Raw genomic sequence first — 23,396 nt, forward strand, 5'->3', positions numbered from 1 at the left:
GACCATGCCTTTACCTTTGTTCATACATTATTAGAGGATTATACATTATAAAAGGATAATTATAAGTATTTTTTGTATATACATCTTTGCTGATTTGGGATGCTATAAGGGAAGCAAGCCACCAAGAAGAACCCATGTTCCACACTTTGGTGTCGCCTTACATTGGCCCCTTACACTAGTTTAGCTTTCTAAAGTTTGGTTTGAACGCCATGGCGATCATTATTGGTGGCCTTAGCTGAATCTCTTGCTGTGTGGTCATTATTCTGAAGTGTAAAAAAAGAGCTTCCAGTTTCTTCACGTGTTTTAATGTATTTTTCCCTTTGGAACCTCTCCTGGGTGGTGGTGGCAGGGAAACAAACAGGAGCAGAAATTGTGCTTGCCCTAGCTGTCAGCTAAAGTAGAAGGCACACAAGGAAAGGGAAGAGAACTAGATTCGAGATGGAAATACATATTTAGGATCTTGAAGGGAAATAGCGACATCAAAGCATAGCCAATCTTTTAAAAACACTTTTCCTATGCTTTTCCTGCCACTACGCCATGAGTCCTCAGGCTGTCAACACTTGGAAAAGCCTCGAGTCGAACACGCACCGCCCGCCTCACGATCTCCCGCCCTCAGCACCGCCTTGCCCTGAGCACCGCTCGGCCTCTCCCACTTCCCAGCGCCTCCCGTCCCTCCGCTCCGCCCGCCCGCCCGACCCCGATCCCACTCCCGCTCCCGGCAGTAGCCCCGCCTCCTCCCCTCGTCGCCTGGTTGCGGCGGCGCTTCCTTCCGCGGGCACCGATCGAAATGGCGGCGGCCGCTGCAGCCTTCTCCTCCTGCTCCTCCGCCGCGCTGCTGCGCCCGGGCTGGGCGCCCCTGAGGCGGTGGCGAACCCTCACCCGCAGCACCAGCAGCTCCCCTCGCAGCGCCGCCAGGTACCTTGCGCCGGTCGGGTCTTTTTCCTCTCCATTCTCCTCCTTCCTCCTTCTCATCCTTCTCCTCATCCTCGTCCCTCTCACGGCGCGGCGGCTCCGAAGGGAAACGCCTGAGGGATCAGCGGGCTGGGGTTCCCCGCGATCGCCCTGCGGGGTGGATACCCTCGGATCCCCGCCGAGTTCTGCGGTTCTTCCCGGGAAAACGGGGCTCTGCCAGCGGGAGGGCCCTGGCCTTGGTGGTCCATCGAGGGTTTAAGCGGTGCCCCTGAAACTGAAGTAGCCCTTGCGATGTGACTTTCCTGCCCAGTCCACGAGGCGAATGTGTGACTACACATTTGCTTGCTCCTGGTACCTTAAAGAGCCTGTCAGTGGATTGACACAGAATTACTCTATGTAGTCATCATTTAGTGGCAGACAGGGCATGCTTTGGTGCAGTGAGCATCAGTGTCCTGACAGTTATCACCCCGTGTGTTTAATTTATTGCACTGTCTGTACAGGGATTCTGCTGTTGGTTCTGCAGCTCTGAGCTCTTGCCTGGGTGTGCATGGGAGGGTGTCTCTGAGCTCCTGCTTGTCAGCCTTTTCATTTATATGTAATTGTCTTAAGTCTCTGCTGAAAGTTGACTGAAGAGATTCAGCAGATCAGAATTTCCTATGCTGAAAGCACCGTCTTTGTGATTTCAAGAATGAAAAGATGAGAAGCTGACCAGCCATTGAAATATGCATCTGATCCCTTGCCTGTTCTGTGTATCAACAATTGATTATGCCAGTTTAGGAACAAGTAGCTGTGTTTCTGGACCAGTGCATATCCTACTTCTGTTCTGTGCTGCTAGTAACATTTTTGAGTTCTGCAAAACATACTAGTTCCTGCACTAATAATTTCCAGAGGTTTTCATGCGGTATGTATGGGATATATAAGGTCCAGTTGTGGTGCTCAATATGATCTCAGGCTTTTAGGGTACAAATTGATCTAAAATAGCAACTCACATCTTTGTTTCTGTCATGTCCTGCAAGTCACTGGATTAATAAACAAGAATAATTTGGTATGTGAATTTTCTGTTGTAAATCCACACTGGGTTCAGAGTAAAAGCACCCACAGGCAGATGGGATAACAGTGGCACAGGGTGGCATAGTCTGTCATTAGGTCTGTCGTTTAACTTCGTCATGAAATCTGTCACAAATCTGTCATTAAACCTGTCACTGACCAACACCTGGTCAAGGTTTTAATCTGTATAAAATTTAAAGTAACGTCTTGAATAACCTGCTTCAGTGTAAGTTTTCTGTACAGATGATGCTTTATTTGTTCATGCAGTTCTTGTATGATATTTCTATCAAAGGACTTAAACTATTTAGATTCTAAACCTAAGAAGCATCAACGTATTTCAGTATTTGCTATTTTTATATTTTACAGTTGTGGGAAGTGCTATTTACCATCTCCCTTCCCAGCAGCTATGAAATATGAGAAATATTCGTATCAAGGCTTGGACAAAAGAACAGTGTAAATAATCCCATGTCAAATCCATTTTTAAGGAAATTCGGGGAGGGAAGTGGGTAAACATTCATTAAACTGGTGAAACCTAAGGACATAAGAATATTCTCGTGTTTTATTCCACAATGCAGGAGTTCATGTGTGTTTACATGGCTGGCTGTGTGTGTTGGGAAGGTGAATTGTGCCTAGTGAGCTCCTCTTCCCTATGCACTGATGGCACATCCCTGCTCTTCAAATGGGAGAGTGGGGAAGCACTTCTTTTCCCATATGGATCTGTAGCATGTTAATGTTTTTCAAATAGTATTTGAAATGCCAACAAATAATCAAAACATTTGGCAGTGTTTAAAATGGTAGATAACAAACTTAAGGGTGTCTTTCTCTTGGTGAAATTTTAGACCTAAATACTGTGTATCTTTTTGTCTTTATAGTGACGAAGCCACTGTTATCTCAGGGACAAAGCTTGCTCACCAAGTTCTGAAAGAAGTTCAAAGGGATGTAGAATCGTGGATGTCCACTGGGAACCAAAGGCCTCACCTCACTGTCATACTAGTAGGAGACAATCCAGCCAGTCACATCTATGTCAGGAACAAGATAAAAGCAGCTGCAGCTGTGGGTATGTCATATAAGTGATCCCTTGGTAAGCACAAGATGCTGTTATTTAAAAATAAAAAAATTAAGCAGGAGGAATCCCCGTAGTGTCTTAATTTAATTTGGCACCAACTTCTTCCACATTTTCTCTGGTGGACCTAAAGAAAAGAGATTGCATGGATGTGTGAAGAAAGTAATTTTAATGTCACTTGAATGGGAGCCATAAGTTTTGTTTTGTCTCTTAAAATGTTGTTAGGAAATAGTTGTTAAGCATCATACAGATTTTTAGACTAAATGACTAAGCTGCACATTGCTTGATTGCCTTATTCTACAAGATGTCTTCTGATTTTTGATTTTATCAGGCATTTCTAGTGAGATCATACTGAGGCCTAAAGACATTTCACAGGAAGAGCTCTTGGATATGACAGCAAAACTCAACAAGGATTCAAGAGTTAGTGGTTTATTAGTTCAGCTACCTCTCCCAGGTAGGTGACATCTTTGTCCTACTCCTCGTGTACAGTGTATGTAAGAGGAAAGAGTTTAATAGTTCTGGGCTGCAAGTGTGTCTTAGGGACATAAGAAGCTCTCGAAAGAGGACATGCATAGTGAAGGATTAGCTGAGATGTTAATTTTTTTGTTGAACCTGCAGTTCATTTTAAAGGAAAAAACAAATCCTGAGAATAATTTCATATGTCAAACTTGCCTTTTTCAATGATCAGTCAGAGTGGTGTTTCAAGGCATTTCACATAATTTACCCAGTTTAATTATCTTTGTTTTTTTAACATGTTGCACTGGTTTGCCTTGAATTCTATACTTTCATCCCCTATTCATGCAAAATTATGCTGTGCAGTATATGATGGTATAGCCTTTCTCAGGGTGATTCCAGGTTTTGCCTTAAGCATTTATTTCTGTTTTCTGTGCTCTCCCCAATGTTCCAGGTGAGCTTTATGCGAAGTTCCTAAAAGCCTTGACTAAATTCTTGGAATTTTTGTTTCCCTTCTCCGAATTTGTAATAAAATCTCACTGAAATATCACTAGGGAGTAGCTGGCAAAGCAGTATTTTTGCAGTGATAAAACTTGCAGAGAAAAAAACAGGACAAACTCTCTTTTATCTGTAAAACAGAAAAACTGGGGCAGGAGCTGAGAGTTATGGAGGAAAAAATTCTTTGGTTGTCTTTGTAATAAATAGCAGCATTCATGATGAGAAGGGTTTGCACTTGGTGTTACATGAAAGCTGCCTGGAATGGGCCATGTGCTGAAATAAAATTGCCACAAGGTGGAAGTGTAACACAAGAGCTACATCTGGGCCTTCACGGTAGGAGCAGGTGGAATGAGGTTGGTTTCCTTTGAACAAGCATCTCTCAAACTAATAGAGACTAGCAGCAGCAGGTAATGTAATTAACAAAGTTTCATTTCATCAGTAAGAAGTCCTGCAAAAGATGGAGAACTGACAGCCTAGGGATGGAAATCATCCCACCTGGAGCAAAGGCAGCGGGCTCCTACACAGGACTCCCAATCCAATGCTGTGTTCCCCAGAAATGGGAGGTGTCCTGTGTCACTTGTCTCACTGGTGTGGGTACTCAGGGAAATGGTTAGCTATCACTTGCAGAAATGCATTTGTTGTTTATGAGGAGGATATCAGGTCAGTACAGTCTGCTCTTGAGCTGTCTGCTTTCACCAGTACACAGTTCAGAACTTCCTTCAGTTTTGAAACATTTAAACCTGGTCAACATGAGAAAAGAAAAAAAGCCTGATGATAATTCTAGCTGTGTCTATTGAAATGTCTGATGCTTCTACACTGAAATGCTAAAGCCCTAAAATAATTGATTGAAGATTCCTCTCAAGAACTGTGACACATTTGTCACAATAACTACACGAAGACTAATTAGCCTCCATCCAACTTGTCAGAAAGGCCTGGCTGTTGCTTGCCTTAGGAAAAGCCTTAGAATAATTTAATCAACAGCAGAACTTTGTCAATATTGTAGTGTCTGTGTAGTAAAGCTAAATGTGCAATGTGTCATGAACTGGAAATGTTCAGGAAGTTCTTTCCATAACAGATGTCAAATATAACCAGTTAACACAATTGCTTTTTTCCTTGGAGGAACTTAATAAAATAAAGGTCCAAAAGCTAAGTTAGCTCATTTTCCATTTTTTTAAAATTTGCTTTGTAATAGAAGGAGACAAAGCCTAGAAGTTGTGAAAACTTTGTCAGTGGAGGCTGCATATTCCAGAGTTGGGGTTGTTGTGTGGGGTTTGGGGTTTTTTGCAGTAAACCGCACAAGGTGTGGCTTTTGATCAACATTGGGTTAAAAATGGAATCAGAAATAGCTTTGTTCTTTTGCACTTTTGTTAGCTGAAGCAACCTAACTTTGAGGATTGTCATCTTTGCCTGAGGAGAACTTCTTTTCTTTGCACCTTTTGAGTGCATTACTTGTGATGTGGCGATGGTTTTCTGGAGACTTTCCTGTATCTTAGTTTGAATTGCCAGAGAGATGGCTATGAAATGTTATTTGTTTGAGACAGATGAAAATCCATACAGTATTTTTTTCAAATCCCTTTTGTGCTATGTTTTTATTTTTGTCGGTCTTCCCTTTTGAAAACCAGTTTTCATGTGCCAACACTAGAAAACCTGTCTTTCTTTTTCGTGTGCCAGCACAGTTTGTTGTGTAAATAGATGTTTCTCTGTGTGCAAGTTTGAGTTGCATGGCAAGTGATGCCCAGTGTAGTCCTGCAGGTTTAGCTAACAAGGGAGAACAGGGAGTGCAGAGAGGAGCTTGGCCTGGAGAGTGGCTTGGAACGACAGCAAGGAAATTTGTACACGTTTCAGTTGATGCTTTATGAAACTGACAATAAGATAATTAAAAAATTATTTTCTTTCTCTGGAAATAACGAAGGCATGTGGAAGCAAACCAAGAAAATGCATTTCTTGAGGCAAACAGAATCTGCTCGTTAAATAACGTAGTGACTGTATAGTTTGAGTTGGGTTGATTGGTTGGTTTGTTTGGGGATGGTCTGCCCAGGACAGTGTTTTGAAAGTGTCCCTGAAGAGGAAGGAAGGTGTCCACATCCTCTTCTCAGGCCCACAGCCCACTTGTCCCCAGCTATGCAGCTGCATTTCTTCCCAGTACTGTGACCCCTGTTGTGAAATTCTGCAGATTGGTTTTAAGTGGGGAAAATATCCATGTAAAGTATGATTTTTTTTCCCTTTTACATCATGTATCTATCATGTGTCTGTTTCTGGGAAGCTAAAGGCAGACAGTGAGGAGGAGTTGTTTTTCAGAGCAGTGTTCTGCTCATCCCAGGCACAAGGAAAAGCACGCTGCCAAGTTTGTGTTGGATGAACAACTGACTTGCCTAAGGCTAACAAGTTCTCTTTTCCAAAGGCCATTTAATAGGTTACTCCAAATTTCTTTCTTTTTTTTTTTTAATCCCCAAGTTGACATAAAAACGAGGTTATGGTTGCTTTCAGTCTCTGTGAGCCAATTTTCAGTTCTAAGAGACACTTTCATCAATTTACTTAATATCTTAATTTCCACAGTCCTTTCTCATTAGGATTCAGAAGGAAACTTCCTCTCATCAAAAAATGGAGAATTAAATTGTAAATCATAGCAGCCTGGTTTAACTCTAGGGTTTTTTTAATTGGAAATCTTTTAACAGGAGATTACCATGGTTTAAGTTGTATAACATGCTTATCTTTTAATCATCTAACTCCTTTTAATGCAAAACCACAAAAACCAACTAAATTAAAACATCCTGTTTATGTCTCTAAAATATTTTTACTGGCAAGTCTGAATTTCCTTATTGACACTCATTTTCCTTTATTTGGCTTTTCTAAACCTCTTGTAGTGCTCTCTGACTTGGACACACTGGGATATCTTGCCACACAGTTGCAGGATTCTGTTTAGATTGTGGCTAGAATGGGTGATGTGAAAGATGCAAAAAGCAATCACTCTGAGATGAAACTTGTAAAGCCCCAGCTCACTTGCCAGGTTTAGGGGAGGGTAATTTGATTCAGTCTTATCACTGCACGGGAGAAACAACCAAATTCTCAGCATGTTCAGTAACAAACTGGTCATTAACCCACAGAGGGTCAGTGGCTTTCTTCTCATTTACTCTCTCTGGGGGTCAGCTTGACATTCTGCAGGAGAAAACCTTCAACAGGTCTGCATTACAGCAGGCTGTGGGTAGGTCATGGCCATTGTGGGGCAGTCTGTGGGTCAGTCACCACTGTTTTGGGGCTCTCAGCAGGCCATGGGTCAGTCATTAAGCACAGTTTGCATTCTGGGTCAGTATGGGATGTTTTGTGGAGCTGTTCCTCTGGAGTGCTGTTACGTATTCCAGGTTTCCAGGCTTATGCCTGGGTTTGTAACTCTGCAGAGAGAGGTCTGGCGAACACACAGTTTTTCATAATCACTACTAATGTTTATGCAGTATAAGCTTTAAGGAGTTGCAGAGCTGTCCCATATCATCAGTGCATATGAAAAATTATGAATATATGTGAATACTAAATTATGTGCAGGCAATGCCATTTAAGCCATACTTAGTGTTTTGAGATCGCCAATATCAAACATTTTTGTGTATTATCAGTTTTCTAATGCAGTAGGATATGTTTTGGTCCTACTGATTAACAGTTGACTAAAATCAATGGTATTATTGGAAAAGGAAAGCTAGACCTGCAAAGTTATTTCAGCTTGAGATTTCCTTGTACTTGTTTTAAACTTAGATCATATATCCTTTATGGGCTTAGAAACCAGAAAAATGCATATGGCTGTTCTCCTGTGGTTTGTTGGGTTTTTTGAGCCACTTCATGTTTGAGACTTCCAGAATGCAGAAATGACTCTGAAGTGACTCTCTTAAACATTTCTCTTTATAGTTACTGTTCTCATTCTCAGCTGAGTACTGGGCTCTCATATTTTGACAGAATCTGTTGTATTAACCCTGTGACAAATGCCATAACCTAATTTTCAGTAAACTGCTTGAAGAGGTGAAATTGCAACTGCTCCCTTTAGGGGGAGTATAGTTTGTCCAATCAAGAACAGTAATTAATGACCTTGGTTAGATCCAGGCTGTGTGTTTGTCTCTGTAATGCCTGTGGTGGTGTTGATGGCACCTGACACGTGGAGTAGCTGTAGTTGAGAGCAGTGTGTCCCCTAGATCACATAGATGAACGGGCAGTCTGTAACGCCATCGCCCCTGAAAAGGATGTGGATGGATTCCATATCATGAATATTGGACGTCTGTGTCTTGACCAGCCTTCCATCATCCCTGCCACCGCTGCCGCTGTCTGGGAGATCATCAAACGGACAGGTAAGAGACTGAGCTGTCCTGGAACTCTCTTTATCCTGGGAGACGAACAAAGGATTAACTCAGGTGTGAGTTATAAGGTCTAGATTATCTAAATGCATTGGGATTGAAGAATAAACATTTAGAGTATTAATCTGAAAAATAAGGAGTTGCCAATTAGATGGGATCTTGTGCCAATAGCACGAGTATTAATTAAATGTAGACTGTAGTACTTGGTGGAACACTTCAGTAACTTTCTTAATTCTGTAGTTTTACAGGCAATTTTCTGTGCTGTTGTTGACATGGTTATTTATCAAATAGAAGATTTGAATGTGTAAGTTCTTGGGGAGGAGGGGGAAGAAAGAAGAACAAAAAGTGGGAGCACTTAATTCAGTACTAGAAGGGGAAAAAATGCATATGTGTTCAGTAGTTGTCATTTTATGTTTAGAATGTGTATGTTCATATTGGTAGACATAAGCACTTCCCTTTGTGGCTGGAGTAGGGAAATTAAGTCCTTGCTAAGGGTGATTCAGATAACCTGAATGAGTTGCCAGTTTTCTTTCTCCAAGGTGAAAGCTGGAAGTTGTTTGGTGGATTCATCCCTCAAATTTAGCCTTGTGGGTTTTCAAGACGTGTTGATGTCAGCAGTCCACAACAACAAACAATTCTGTCTTGGGGATTGAGAAGAAGGGTTTAGATGTATCAAAATAGAGGAATATAATTTTTTAATTCTTTTTTTTTCCTACAAGGAATACAAACATTTGGAAAAAATGTTCTTGTAGCTGGAAGATCTAAGAATGTTGGAATGCCTATTTCAATGCTTTTACATACTGATGGAGAGCATGAAAGGCCTGGAGGTAAGAGCAGGAATGTTGTCCTGATGTTTCCATTTGTGAAGTCACGAAAATAAAGCCAACTAGAGAATTCAGATTGAAGAGAAAGCTTTTCTCTCTTGTCAATACTTGCAACCAGAGCAAGGAAATAAATTTGCTAACATATTTCCTGATTTATTCTCAGGAGAGCAGTTTCTAGGCTCAACTTTTTCTGGTATTAAGTCATAATTTCCTCCTCCATTTGAAACAGTGACTATTTCAACAGAGTCAGCACTGATCATTGAGGGTAATACTGGCAGTAAGGCCTTGTAGTGCTGCAGAGGCTCCTGTGATATTTATACAGTGTAGCTATCTATGCCTTATTCTCATACTTGTTCAATAATAATTTCATTTGTAGAGGCACACATACACATTTATGTATGTATTAAAAAAAAGTATGGTTTGACCCTGGTGTTGTGCTATGTCAGTGAGATGTTGCTTATGAAAATACACAAATGACCAACCAAGGAACTTCTCAGCGTGAGCTCTATGATTATATGTTGGCCTGGGGGATATTTCTGCAGTGCAGTTTATATCCCCCTGGAAATTGGGTGTTGTGGTGGAAATATTTTTAAGTAATTCTAATTACAGAAGCCTATATGTGCTGCTATAATTGTGCTGTAGAAATTAAAACAAATATAATTTAGATAGAATGCTGCCCTTTTGCAACTTCATTTTGATGTTAGAAACTGCCATGGTGGTGTGCACAAAAAAGGTAAACATGGACTTCTAATCCCAGGCCTGTTTAATTGGAGTAGAGTGTAATGTGTTATTAATATAATAAAACACTAAAAGCTTTATACTAATCACAGAGTTGGTTTTTCCTTTCAGCCTCTGTGGGAAAGTTGCTGTTTGGAACTTCTCTCAGTGCTTGAATTGTAATTACCATTGGTGCATAGTTCTGGTCTCATCCTCATTCCCATGAAAATTAGTAGCGTTTTTGCCATTTGTTGCAAATACTGGGTGACATGTATTGCTGGCAGTGCAGCTGATGTTTGAAGTAGGCTTGGTACAACACAAAGTCATCTTGGAAACTACTTACATGTTTCCCAGCTGGAAATGAGGAGACCTGGTGACCCGTGATGCTTTCAGCAGCTTGTTGCAAAACCCACAGCAGTTGCATGGACAGTTTTTAACTGTAACTAAATACTACTTGCAGCTTCCAGCTTTTGAGCTTATTGGATCCATGGCTCAGTTTTGTTGTCTTGTATCCTGCGTTTGTAGTTCCTGTTTGACTGCCTGGTTGTGCAGCCTGTCTTGGGGGGCCAGTCTGTGAGTGTGTTGTGGTGCTTCATGGTCTTCTGCCGGTGTTCTGGTTCCTGACATGTCAGATGACTTCCCTGGCAAACCTGTTTGCTGGCATTGCCAGTGTTCTATGGTCACACATTTGGTGTAGGGACAGAAGGATGTTCAGAAAGTCCCTTACTGAAACTGTAGTCTAGATACAGAATGAGTTAACTCATTGGAGTTATCTTTACCTAATCTGAGGAAATGGATTTATTTCTCAGGTAGTTTTCTAGTCTTCCAGCCTGCTAAGTGTTGGTACACAGTATAAAGCAGCTGCAATGAGAAACAAAGGAACATGTGTACCTGTCTGATAATGAACTGGCATGGTGTATGTGCATGCTGTGTACATGATGATCAATACTTCTGTATTTGGGGTGATCTGGTGGAGTTTTCCTTCCTGACTCACGGATGGGGCTCTGCTCAAAGATCTGGTTCGTCTTCTGCAGTTGGGTTTAATTTTTGTTTCTGCTGTGAGCAGCAAGAGAATGGCCTGGATGGCGTGTGGAAGTGAAGGCAGGCCAGGCCCTGGTTTCAGCTTTTTTTTTTTTTTTTAAACTCAGGAGGATAGGGACCAGACAAGACCAACAATGAAATGCTAAAAAAGAACTTTATCAGGTTATCAATCAGGATAGGGTTTTTTCAGCAATGGGGCTGATTTGATTAAATATTTTTTATTGAGAAATTATGCAAGAGGGGCGTGTGTGGTACTATTTTTTATTTCTCTTTTGTTGTAGGTTTTGGTTGTTTTTTTAATGGATCATGAACAAAAATGAGAAGTTGGGGACTGTCTTAATTTGTGATCCTTTAGATGTTTATACACTCATGTCCTGCAGGTGGCAATATCTGATCAGATGGAAAAGCTGTATGACCCCTTCCAAAATAAATAATGTTCTGTGTAGGCAGGTCAAGAGACTATCTCTGTTTTATAAGCTAGGAAATTGACTTGGGAGCATAATGTGGAATCTTAATTGTTAAATATATTCCTCTTCTTTCAGCAGAAGTAGCAGTGTAAAAATAGTTGTTTATTTTCTGTTTGGGCATGATCACAAATAAATGGAAAACCTCCCCTTTCTGAGGTGTCTGTAAGCTTCTGGACTGCTATTCTCAAGGTAGGGGCTTTTTTTTTTTTTTCTTCTTTTTTTCCTCCTTTCCTTTTTGGTAGTGAAAGCAATTATTTGATTTCAGGAGCTGACTACAGACATTCCTCACTAAAATCTTAGTGGCCAATTAGTACCTGTTTTCTTACTCAGAGGTAACTTTGTAACTTTGGATTTTATCCATTGGTTTTTCATAACCTCTCTGCTGAGTAGTTATTGTAATTTTGGGCAAGACATGATTCTTTTGCTTGAAGCAGGTATCAGAACACTCCTCAATTCTTTTCAAGCCTGTACTTTTCTATTTTTATTATCTGGAAATGTCTTGATCTGCTTCTCATTGAGGAGATGGTGTGTGCTATAGAGCCTGAAGAAGAGGGATAAAAGGTGAGGGGAAAGAGCAGAGAAGTCAGAGCACAGAAAGGTCGAAGATGAGATGCCTGAGAAGAGAGTTAATAAGATGAGAGGCACAGATTAGATCAGTCAGACACATTCCAAAGGAAACAGATGTGATGGTAATGTCTGAGAGGGCAAAAAGTTTTAGTTTAATGGCAAATAACAAGGCCCAGGTGTCTTTGATGAGTGGAAGGCAGAGATGGGGGTATGTTACACCTGGACAATGTGCACTACAAATAATTGCAGAGAGGGTTGGGAGGAGTCTTCTTTGAGAGCTGTTATCTCTGCTGCTTGCTTGGGCAATCCTTGAGGGATCACCGTGCCTGCTGTTGGATGCAGTAGGAGACTTCATACCCTCTCTCCATGACTGTTCATGTCGTGGGCTCTCCTCAGTAGCTTCATCAAACAGCACAAGGGTTTTTCATATCTTACTGGGAGAGTTTATTTGTAGCCCTTGCCCAGAAATGTGGGTGCATGTAGGAGCAGCCCCTGGTGTTTTGAGTTAGCCCAGAAGGATGTGTACTTCTTTCGCTTCTCCTGGTGATCTTGTGTTGAAGCTTTGAACTGGGGCAGACAGCTGAGTCTTGTGGCACCCTGTACAAACTGGGCTTGATAAAGCAGATGCTGGATTCCATGCTAAGTTTGCTTTGTGGAGTTCCACTGAATGTAACAAAGCTGTGGAAGGGATAATTTAGTTCACAGTTTATAAATTAATTCATCCTGGGAGAATTTTTAAGAGCAAATGTTTTCTCATCTGTGTGAGCTGCAAGCGTTGTGAGTGTTCTGCCTATGCTGATTTGAAAGTCACATACCAAGGCAAAACTGATCATCTGTACTGTTGTTAATGTACCAAAGTAAGTGATTTGCACCTGAAAGTAAATGCTGTACTTTTTATAGCATATTGCATCTGACAATTAATTGATATCCTCTTCCATTTCAGGTGATGCTACAGTGACCATTACTCACAGATACACCCCAAAAGAGCAGCTCAAGATCCATACACAGCTCGCTGACATAGTAATAGTTGCTGCAGGTAATACTGGTTGTTGCTAATATTCCATTTGCAACATTTCAAACCTAAAAAGAGGACTTTGCAGTCTGTGTCCATGGCACTGGCTGTTGCACATTTCAATGAATAATCAGTGCTCGTGCTCACTGAGGGTGTTGCAGGAGGTAGGATTTCTCGTTGTAGGAAGGGCAAGTGATTTGGCTCTTTGTTCTTGCCCTTCACATTTGCAGACTCATAAACTGTTTCTCCTCACATGCGACACCTTTCCCTTAGGGAGACTTCAGAGTGAACTCAAGATCGGGAACCAGTCAGTGCATAGTTTATACAGGTATAATTATGTAAATTAAAACATTCTCTGTGCCGTGCAAAAACCATGAGTCATTTAAATTTTGACAGGAGGGTTTCTTTAAATCAGCTGGAGGCTGCATTCATAAAACTGTGGTATCATTCCCCCACTGCTGGAATTAAGGCCAACCTCGCCAAATTAACTGGAGGCTTTGGTAGCCTTTGTTATTAATGGCTGATTTTTTTTTCTCTTTTACAATTATCATGTCAAGAGAAAGAAAATGGTAATTGCCTAGAGGAAGGGGACCAAAAGATCTGTGTCTGTACTCTTAAAGCAATGTAAAGTGAAATACTTAGAGTTTGACTAATTTGTCCCAAAGAAACAAGCAGAACTATGCTTCTAAGCAGCTTCTGTTATTTGTTTGCAGGTATTACAAGTAGAAATACAAATTTCTTTAAAAAAACAAACAACCCAACTTATTATAAACTTGGTAAAATTCTGTGTCCCTTTGCAGCTCAGGGTATCATCCTTCTCTTGTACCATTTCGGAAGACTACACGAGGATTGTGTCTTTCTTCTTTTCTTCTCCCTTTCCCCCCCCTTCCTCATCCTCAAGACCCAAGACTTCCATACATATTTTCTAGATGAAGACAGACAGGTATCTGTCTAAAGCTCATCACTTCCTGTTGAAGTGAGATACCCTTTCCTTCAGGGTTTAACTTCACTGCCTCTTTCCCATGGCAGGCTAGGAGCAAGAAACAACTTATTTATTCCACATCTAATTGCTCAGCTGTGGGCCTGACCAGAATTCACCACTGTGAATAAAAGATACCAATAGTGTGCTGACTGAAAATAAACCAGCAACTTTTCATCCAAATTCACTGCTTCCAATTTAATCATTGCTTCTGATTTTTATGCTGAACATGGTTTGTCATCATTTATGCTTGGAGTTAAATGATCCAGTAGCAATTCAGCCATGTTTACCTTTCACATTACTTTCCTTGTGTCATTTGTAACAGGAGCATGATACAACACTCATTACACAACTTGAGATATACCTGGAATGATGAGAAAACCTAGGGCTAGGTTGTGCAAACAGCACACAGCCCTGCCCCAGTGGGTGCTCTGGGGAAGGTTGTGCTTTAAGCAGGTGGAATCACTCCAAGCTTCCTTTTGTTACATGAGAACTGTGCACATTGTACCTCTGGGATCACACACTCCCCGGAAATGGGTGATCTGTTCAGTGAGTGTTGCAAAAAGGTTAACTTGCACCATGCCAGGTTGGAACAGCTGCTGTTACAGGCCACTGTGCAAGATGTGCACATGGCAAGGAGTTTTTTTGCATGTGCCCACATGGAAGACCCAAGATTCCTATTTTCACTCTCCTTTTCCTGTGTAGTACTTTTACCAGAGCTATCTGCATCCTGGTTCCTGACTGGTGACTTGTTGAAGTGAGTCTGTTTTGATGTGGTTCTCTACCTCTGAGTGCTTTTCTGTTCACTTGCATTCATGGTTTTCTCTTGTTACACCTGAGTGTGAGAAGATCCATCTCTGTGTGCTGTCTCTCATTTGCCCCCAGGCTTGGGGCCTGAGTTTTCCTGCTTACTTGGATTGCAACTATCTGTGCATTTTATTCCTTCCTTCTCATTCCTTCCCAACTCCTTGCATCCTAAGTTCCAGCAATGCTTCTCTTGTCCAGTCTGCCCCTCCCTAAAATCTCTTTCTACACCACACAGCTTTTGGATTTCTAGCCAAAGCATCGTATTGCCTGTTATGCACACCTGGCACTTTGTATCCCACCATGTCATTTCCCATCTTGGCCTGCTATCCCTGTCTGTACAGACATCACAAGGAGTCTGTTCTTTTTGCCATTGACCCATGGCAGAAGTGTAAGTGCAGCTTTACCAGCAGTGCTCCTAGAGCCACCACAGGACAGACAAGGCGGTGATGGAAGCAGCAGGACTCTTGAACCAGTCAGCCTGCTGCTCCTGCTCTCTGGGCTTTCTAGTCTGCAGAGAGAAACGGGATTCATCTGCCTGCTAGGTTTGGAGAGGGGGTAAAGAGAAAAAGTGATGGCTGTGCTAAATGCCAGACAAAATTCTGCTCGGACTACTTGCACTGTCCCTCGGGACATGATCTGTAGTCCTCTTGTGTAGGAAGTGCTGGTTAGTCAGACCCTTTATTCAGGTAGTGTCTGGTTAGCTTTCTTAGAAATTGGCTGTTTCACAGTCCTTGCACCTAAACTCGGATTAGGTAGGGCCTTGTTTCTTCTTTGTTTAAAATGTGATTCATCATTTTCTGCAAAAATTACCAATGAAAGGTTTTCCTATATTTTTCAGTCAGTGCATTTTAGGAAAAGCTGGTCTAATGTTTATCCCTTCCTACTTGCTATGTAAAGTAGTCTTAAGTAAATAGATATGCTCATTTGGTTTGGGGGTTAGTTCATTTGTTGTTATTAAGTATTTGGCCTATTATCAAACCATTCTACAAAGGGTGTAACTGTGCAGCTTCCGTTAATGTGCTTCCAGCCCTATCACACACAGATCATTTACCCCCATAAGGCTCAGGCATTATCCAATTACCAGCCAGGTTGCCGTGGATTACATCAGAGCAGGATGAAGGAGACGCAGTCAGATGTTATCAAGTGGACTAGGAAAGAGTTTGAGATCTTGGCTTGCTCAACATGAGAAATAGAGTTTCAAGCGGGTGTCATACGGGGGAGTGAGAAGTGGAGAGCAGAGGGTGTTCTTTTGCTGCCTGTATCCAAATGGCTGAGTGGCTGTGCTCCAGCACTTCACATGGAGCCCGAGCCTTGTATGCCAGCTCTTCCCTTTGGTAAAACTGCAGTTTCAAACCATAGGCATTAGGTTTCTTTTACTTTCTGTCTTCTCTCCACCTGAGAGAGAGCAGCTTTGATGGGAGAGGGGAGTTTGGACTCCCTTTTTGGAGATACTCTAACATTCCTCTCAGAACAAAGAACTGATGGAATTGCTCACGAGGTAAGGTGAATTGTAATTTTTAGGTTGGAAATTCCCATTACTGTTAGTTGGAGGTTACATGGTAGGGAAGAAATTAGTGATAGGAAACATACAGCCATGGATACATTTCGTTATCTTGACTTTGAAGTGACCTTTTAGGTTTTCTGGGTCCTGACTGATGCACATATTCAAGATGAATATCAAGATGCTTCACATTTGAATGTGCTGAAGATATATGGTGCATATGAAAAGGCTGAGGTGGCTTCTCGTGGCTGTTTTAGCTGGGATTTCTTAATACCAAAAAACTCCTACTCCAGGACACTACAGAGATGCAGCCCACAAGGCGTGCAGTGCCCAGGCTGGGCCTCTCTGGTCAAGTGTAGAGGACTTCCAAATTGCTATGAATAGAAAGAAATGGTGTTTTGTCCTCTGTGTGCAAGGTCACACAGTGTTGTGTGCTGGGATTACCATAACAGTTGAAATTGCTTATTGATCAAGTGTGTTTCTTGAACCAAAACCAATCCCATGGCACAACTTTTGGTGGAGTCTTTTTTGTGGGGTTTTTTTTCCTCTTTTCTGAAGTAGTAGCAGTCACAAACTGTGTGCAATTGAGGAACTGTTGTTTCCAGTGTGGGGTGTATCAAGAAATATTCTAGTGAAAGAATTCTGTTATATTTTGTGCATGCATAGCTGTGCATGCACATCCCTTGATATAAGTCAAAACTGATGACCTAAGACTACCTGGCCAGGGTAATTAAATATGTGTTGATGATTCCAGGTATCCCAAAGTTGATTACAACTGATATGGTCAAAGAAGGTGCAGCTGTGATTGACGTAGGCATCAACCATATCCATGATCCTCTTACAGGAAAAACCAAATTAGTTGGGGATGTGGACTTTGAAGGTCAGTGAAACACTCTTTATTCGAACCTGTTGGGTAAACATATTGAAGTTTGTAGGATTCACTCATGGTAAATTTTTGGACTAGGCAGTGTCTCAAATGAGACAATGTTTTCAAGATTTTTTTATAATTTATTTACTTGAATAAGAACACAAAAATTATCTGCTCTTAAGAAATGGTATGTCAGCTAGGAGAGGAAGTGTTACTTTTAAATATAGGTACCAGCAACCTGCAAGAGATACAGATGAGCTCTTCTGGCAGTGTGGTGCAGAAGGTACTTGTGCCCAGTTTCTTTTTAATCCTTGGGGTTCCTAAAATGTTTCAAAACTAATCAATGAAAACAGTTTCTGCTCTTTCTCAAGCGTAGGGTGTCCCGCTGTTCATAGCAATTATTATTAAACCACAGCTTCTCAAAGCCTCCTTTTGCACTCTTCCTCTACACTTGTCTGTGAAAATGTTGACTTGGCTTGTAGAAACAATCCTTTACGCTAAAGTTTAATTTGAGTTCATCTAAAAGTGCTTAACATCTTGGTCCAGGCAAGCCTAACAGATAAAAATTGTTGTTACATATTGATCTTTTTATGTTTAACGTGTTGCAGAGCAAGTTCACAATGTAACTTGATTAAATATCTCTGCTCTGGAGGAGCTCCAGACTGGAATAGCAGGATTGTTGCACTTATTGGCAGTGTTGAGTGTGGGAAGCTTAGACAGCATTTACCCACATTATTAATGGTTCTCAACAGTTCCTTATTTTGATAAGTATGAAAATCACCCACAGGTTTTTTTCACAGTTATTAACATCTTGGCTGGCATAATGTCTCAAAGCTTAATTATATTCAGAATGTTTCTAGCCAGCTGTGTGTATTTGTAATTACATCACTCCCTTAGCTCCCTGCTGCTTTTACTCATCATGCATGTTACCTGTCTGCTAAAGTCTGTGAAATTACCTGCATGAGTGTAGCTGAGCGACTGTCTTGGAATGTGTTTGGAAATGTGTAACTGGATGTGTGCAACAGAGCTCCAGGAAAATAAATCTTTGGAGGACAACTTGAAAATTTTTTCTTCTTTTCTTATCCTGTTTACGCTATCACAAATAAAAGGTTCTATTTTCTGTTTTCAGAGGTGAGCTAAAGTACACAGGACTTTCAGGTGTTCGGTTTGCTTTAGCAGGTGTGGGAGTGAAAAAGCTGTAACTCTGAGAAACGTGAAACTGCATCCTTCTTGTTTGTTTCTCTTCAAACACAGGACCTTGTGCCTGCAATAAAGGTGTAGATTCAGTGGCAAGGCCATGATTCAGAGTTTCAGCAATGCGCTGTATCTGTCTCGTCATGTCTGCTGTGGGTTGTTCTCGAGATTTTACCTGGGGGGAGGGAAGATCCAAAAAAGAGGGAGGAACTTCAGCTTGGATTATGCCACCACAGTTGCAAGTAGCATTGCACTGTGCATTGCCAAAGGGAAATTATTGTTGGTTCATTGGTATCGGTGAAAGTTTCGCTAAATCTTTAACAACAACAGAAAACATCCCAGTGTATACAGTTCTGAACACTAACAAGTAAACCACCCTTGGCAAGTATTTGATCTGGCAGTTAGGAAATGGAACAAGCCAGCATGTTTGTGTAGCAAATCATTTTATCCTTTTTCCCTGTTTGATCACTTGGCTGAATTTATATTTAAGCCTAAGTGAAAATGGTTTTTGCAGGTTGAGGCCAGGCGCATAAATGTCTGACATGACACGTGGCACCTGTGTAACACCATGTAGCCCACCAATATCTATTGTCTCTTCATTCACTTCTTTAGGAGAAAAATGAGGCTGTGGGGAGAGCAGAGCTTTAACTGGGCAATCAGAGTTCAAATTTCATTTACAAAAATAGATGGAAATGGCTTCCTTTACCAGGTCATCTGGCTGAAAAGTTCCTGTAGTAGAAATTAAATTTATTAGATGGCTGGAAGCTGTTTTGATTCAGTTGCTTATCTTGGCAATACTTGGATCCCATCTTCTAATCTCTGCAGGGTAAGTTAGACAGCAAAGGTTATTTTTATCTCTTTAACAACAAAGGGATGCATTTCAATTCTTCTTTTTCATGTCTTTCATTTTTAAATTCAGTGTACACATTTGAGAAAGTAATGGAATGCCTTTAAACAGTGTTTGTTATTTCCCACATCCCCACATGTTCTCTTTATTTTGACACTCCAGACTGTGTCCACATCAAAAAATAGTAATTTTTTCGTCCAGAATAGTTTACTGTACAGTTCCAAAGTATCTAAAAGAACAAAACAGATGAACACTGTGCATCTGGAGGCTAGCTGCAAAGCAGTGAGATACCCAGCCTGCTACTGCAGGGATATTTTAAGCTGCATGTGCAGCTCTCCATGTAGAACCACCACAGCACATGGAGTGTACTTGTTTATGTTAGAATTTGCCAAAATCTGTGTCTAGGAAGGGGCTGTTCTGCCTTCTCGGAGCTTCAGGAGGAGGAGTGAAGTGCCAGGGAGGAGGAGAAGAAGAAGCAACAATGGCATCCCTATGTGATCCCCAGCACCATTTTAGCTGTTTTGGGCAGGAAGTTTCAGTCACAGACAGGGAGAACTGTTTTTATGAACAGCATAGTGCACATGTGGGTGTACTTGGCCCTGTTTTATAGGCTTTTGTTGCCACAGCTATAATGCCAAGGGAGGAGGAGGGCTTCAAGGACCAGGGACATGAAACAAAGCAGCAACTTACCCAGAACATTTAGCTGAAACAGATCTTTTGGGTGGAGCATGGTTTCCAGGAGTGACTGGTAGAGCAGGGTAGTAACACACCAGTGTAGTAGCTCACCTTTGCAAGTGGAAATGGAAGTGCCCATGAAACCAAAGTTGCTTATATTTCCTTACAATTCCTTCCATATTTTTGACTAACAGGCCTCAGTGCTGGTTGCTGAGTCTTTATTGGATGCCTGTGTACAAAAGAAATCCTATGTGTAAGACCTTGGTTAGGTGGTGTAGTTGTGATATCAGTGGAGGGATTTGCACATGAGAACTGTTCTTTCTGACTTGACAGTGTGAAAGAGACTCTGAAGTGGGTGCCACCGTGAGCAGGGAGGGATTCCCAGTGCTGAACAGCAGAACGAGTAGTTGATGTGGTCCAAGATGGTGGGCCTGCATTATCCATTTTCTCTGAATGAGATTGGCCACCATGTTCTTCAAATCCAATTAGTTAATGAAAGTGGTGGTCCTTCAGCTGTACCTTAGCAGCAGTGTGCAGGGAGCCTGGGCTCTGTGACAGCAGCTGCTTCTGACGGCATCTGCTGCCACTCCACGTTCATTGCCATACCTGCCCGGCCACAGGCTGCTCCTCACTTATTGAATCCTTTCCTAATTAGCTCCCCGTGGAGCTTTCCCAAACAGTGGTCATGAAAACAGAACATGGATGTTCCAGGTGCTTTTGCTGTAGCTTTATTTGTTCATTTCTCAGTTGATTTCGAAGATCTGGCATTCATTTTGCCATGAAGAAGAGCTCAGTCTGTGTAATCATGTCACTGTATTACTGCCCTGCAAACATTAGGGGAACCATTGCCTGTTATTGTGCTCCATGAGTGCAAGGAAGGAATCAGAAGGTTGACATTAGGCTGTGACAGAAGCCACAAGGCCAGGCAGGCTGCTGGCTAACTGGTGTCAGTGAGCTGCTGGATGGCCCAATCGAGGTTCCCCTGCACAGAAGAGGGTGTTGTTCAGGGGCCTCAGTAAGCAATCTTTGATATCTTGCATTTCTGCTGCCTCCACGTATTATCCCAAGGCTACAGCAGCATCCCATCCACCCATCTGTGCTAATAAGCTGAGTGCAGAGAAGCCATTGTGTGCCATTTCATGTTGGGTTTCTCTGCTCAGATTGCCTTTGTTGCTTGGCTTTCAGAGGAAATATGCACTGCTAGAATTACAGTACTGGGCCATAATTCTGTGGTTTTCCTTTATAATGCAGTTAAAATAGCTGCAGTAAGAGAAACAGGGATAGCAAACAGAAGGAACTCTGAGAAATGGGGTAGATGCTTGCTGGTTGGTATCCCACAGTGTGTAGTGAGAGTAGTCCCAGAATGTGTGGAGCAGAACATGGGATATCTAGAGTGACTGCTGAGCACACGATTTCTCACCTGGGCAGTGCTGCAGGAATGCAGGGATCTGGTGTAGCTTTACAGGGACTCGTAAAGCTGTGTGGAAACAGTGCTTAGGCAGGAATTACTCTGCATCACTTAATGCAGATGCACAAGACCCAGAACTGCCTTCAGGTTGAGACTTGCCATTGGTTTGTGTGATTAACCCTATTAGGTGTCTGATGTCCTCAGCTTTAAAGGAACCTAGGAATGAAGGGCTGTTTCCAAAGCAGTGGATCCTGTTTTTCAAGGAAACAATCTACATTTCATTTCTTCTGAAGAACCAAAAGAAGATTTCCAGGTTCTACAGAAGCTGCAAAATAGCAGCTCCGCCCCCATAGGCATCTAATTTGCGTTTTCCAGATTGTCAGGGGAAGGTCTGGGAGACCAGCTGCCATCTGGAAAAAGCAGGAGTAAAGCTGTGCACAAAGTTACATTATTCCTGAGAAGCAGGAACAGGACCGGAAGGAACTGATAGCACAGCACCTCACCTGCCTACATGAGATCAGTCACACACTTAAGTGCTGTCTGGGAACTGTGCATTGACCCATTTCACTTCACCAGGAAATGAAAATCTATTGACATTTTTGAGGCCAAGCTATATTCCCCTTTTGGTCACTGGCATTCATCTTGGAAAATTGCACTCACCATATCTGTATTTACTTTTACCAATGGAAACTTATCAGATGGTCGTTTCCCCAGCACAGACACTTGTGTGTTCAAAAGCCTGGATCAGCTTTTGTGCATAAACTATATGTGAGAGGCTTTATGCTAACTGACACAAAATTTGGCTTCTGCCACACCAACCCACAGGGATTTCCATAATGGTAGAGTATGGGTAGAGGAATTCCCCAACAACTTGGGAAAGCATTGTGCTGTATGTTTCCTGTTGGGTAGGGTTACTAACACCATGGGCAATCCATCTTCTACCTGATACTCATTAGAAGGCTTTCTTCAGGAAAGGCATGGTCTGTTTGTGGGTTGTCCCTCTCTGTGGGTCAGATAGGAGTAATTTGAATAACACCACAAAAAGAGGTATGTAACATTGCCATGGAAACAAACATATTTCAATTTAAAGCGCCTACAGTATTTTCTGTGTTAATGGCTGTGTTTTCTTCAGATGTGGGTACATTTCAATAGTTATGACACTAATCTGACAATTTGTAACTGCATTAACTATAAGCACCAATCTGAAATGGTAGGTAGCTCAAAGTAGTATGACTATTAAAAAGGTTAGTTATTTGTGTTTGAGAATATTAACTGTCATACGAGATCTTAATTAATTTGTTATATTTTACATGCGAAGAAAAACCACACTGTAACTTGATTTCCTTTCCATATATTTTAACAGTATGTCTGGTGGTGCCAGTCAACTGAGTAATTAAAACTCTCCTGGTTGTAATTACCATCTCTTCTCAATGAGGGTTAACCTTCTGTTCTTCAGTTCAGTGAGATACTCGCTGTTAACCGTGCGAATGCTCTTGTGTGCCCTGGCGTTCAGACAGCATTTTATTAATTTCATTTACCCCCCAACCCTTCAAATCTAATAAATAGTATTTTTTTAAAAAGTAACCCAAATATCCAGTTGTTAAAATTCTTTTGTAATATTTCTGGTTTTGAGACCTTCTTATTTCTGACAGTAAAGCACCACATAGATTCAAGATGAATATGCTTAAAGCAGTAGCAAGTGAGCTTGTTTGTTCCAAAGCCAGGTGCCTGGTTTTCCATCCCTTAGTCTCTTCTCATAGCCAGGCAGAGCCTGCTCTGTTGTGACTTCAATGGAATTGAATGTGTTTGTGTCAGTTATGCTTGCTCAGTTGTCTCCTGTGAGTGTGCCTTTGGAAAAAGAATGCTTTTGAAAGTGGGGTGTGATTTTCCAAGAAGTTATTACTAAGCAAGCCAAAAAACCCCCAACCTAACAAACAAAAAACCTCTCACAGTGGCACCTGAAAAGAAAAACAAGTCTCAGAATAAACAAGGTTAGCAATGTGCCAATTGGTCAGATCATAATTAGTGAATAACTTGCTACAGTTTATCCTGTGGTGAGTTCCCACAGAGTTGAACGGAAGTCCTTTGCAAAAAACCTGCGATTCCAGTCAATGGCATTTTGCACAGTAGATAAGAGTATCAAGTCAGGATTTATTGCTATGTTATATGAATTCCTTATACAAAC

The 23,396-nt window shown here is 41.6% G+C and overlaps 1 protein-coding gene across 3 annotated transcripts in view; it reads left to right on the plus strand.

Annotated features, from left to right (window-relative positions):
- The first annotated feature begins 702 nt into the window (after window positions 1–702).
- The window catches only part of LOC146437752 (epigen), a 36,229-nt gene continuing 13,535 nt past the window's right edge, over window positions 703–23,396 (plus strand). For 2 of the 3 annotated variants that reach the window (XM_085057692.1, XM_085057694.1), the window contains exons 1-7: window positions 703–915; window positions 2,832–3,016; window positions 3,354–3,476; window positions 8,146–8,298; window positions 9,024–9,131; window positions 12,864–12,956; window positions 16,974–17,099. In XM_085057692.1, the coding sequence (XP_084913818.1) occupies window positions 788–915; window positions 2,832–3,016; window positions 3,354–3,476; window positions 8,146–8,298; window positions 9,024–9,131; window positions 12,864–12,956; window positions 16,974–17,099 (916 nt within the window). In that variant the 5' untranslated portion in view covers window positions 703–787. The remainder of the gene's footprint in view (window positions 916–2,831; window positions 3,017–3,353; window positions 3,477–8,145; window positions 8,299–9,023; window positions 9,132–12,863; window positions 12,957–16,973; window positions 17,100–23,396) is intronic. The other variant, XM_085057693.1, reaches the window with a different exon arrangement.

This window comes from Lichenostomus cassidix, chromosome 4 (assembly GCF_008360975.1).
Source record: "Lichenostomus cassidix isolate B80296 chromosome 4, HeHo_3.0, whole genome shotgun sequence".
NCBI lineage: Eukaryota > Metazoa > Chordata > Aves > Passeriformes > Meliphagidae > Lichenostomus > Lichenostomus cassidix.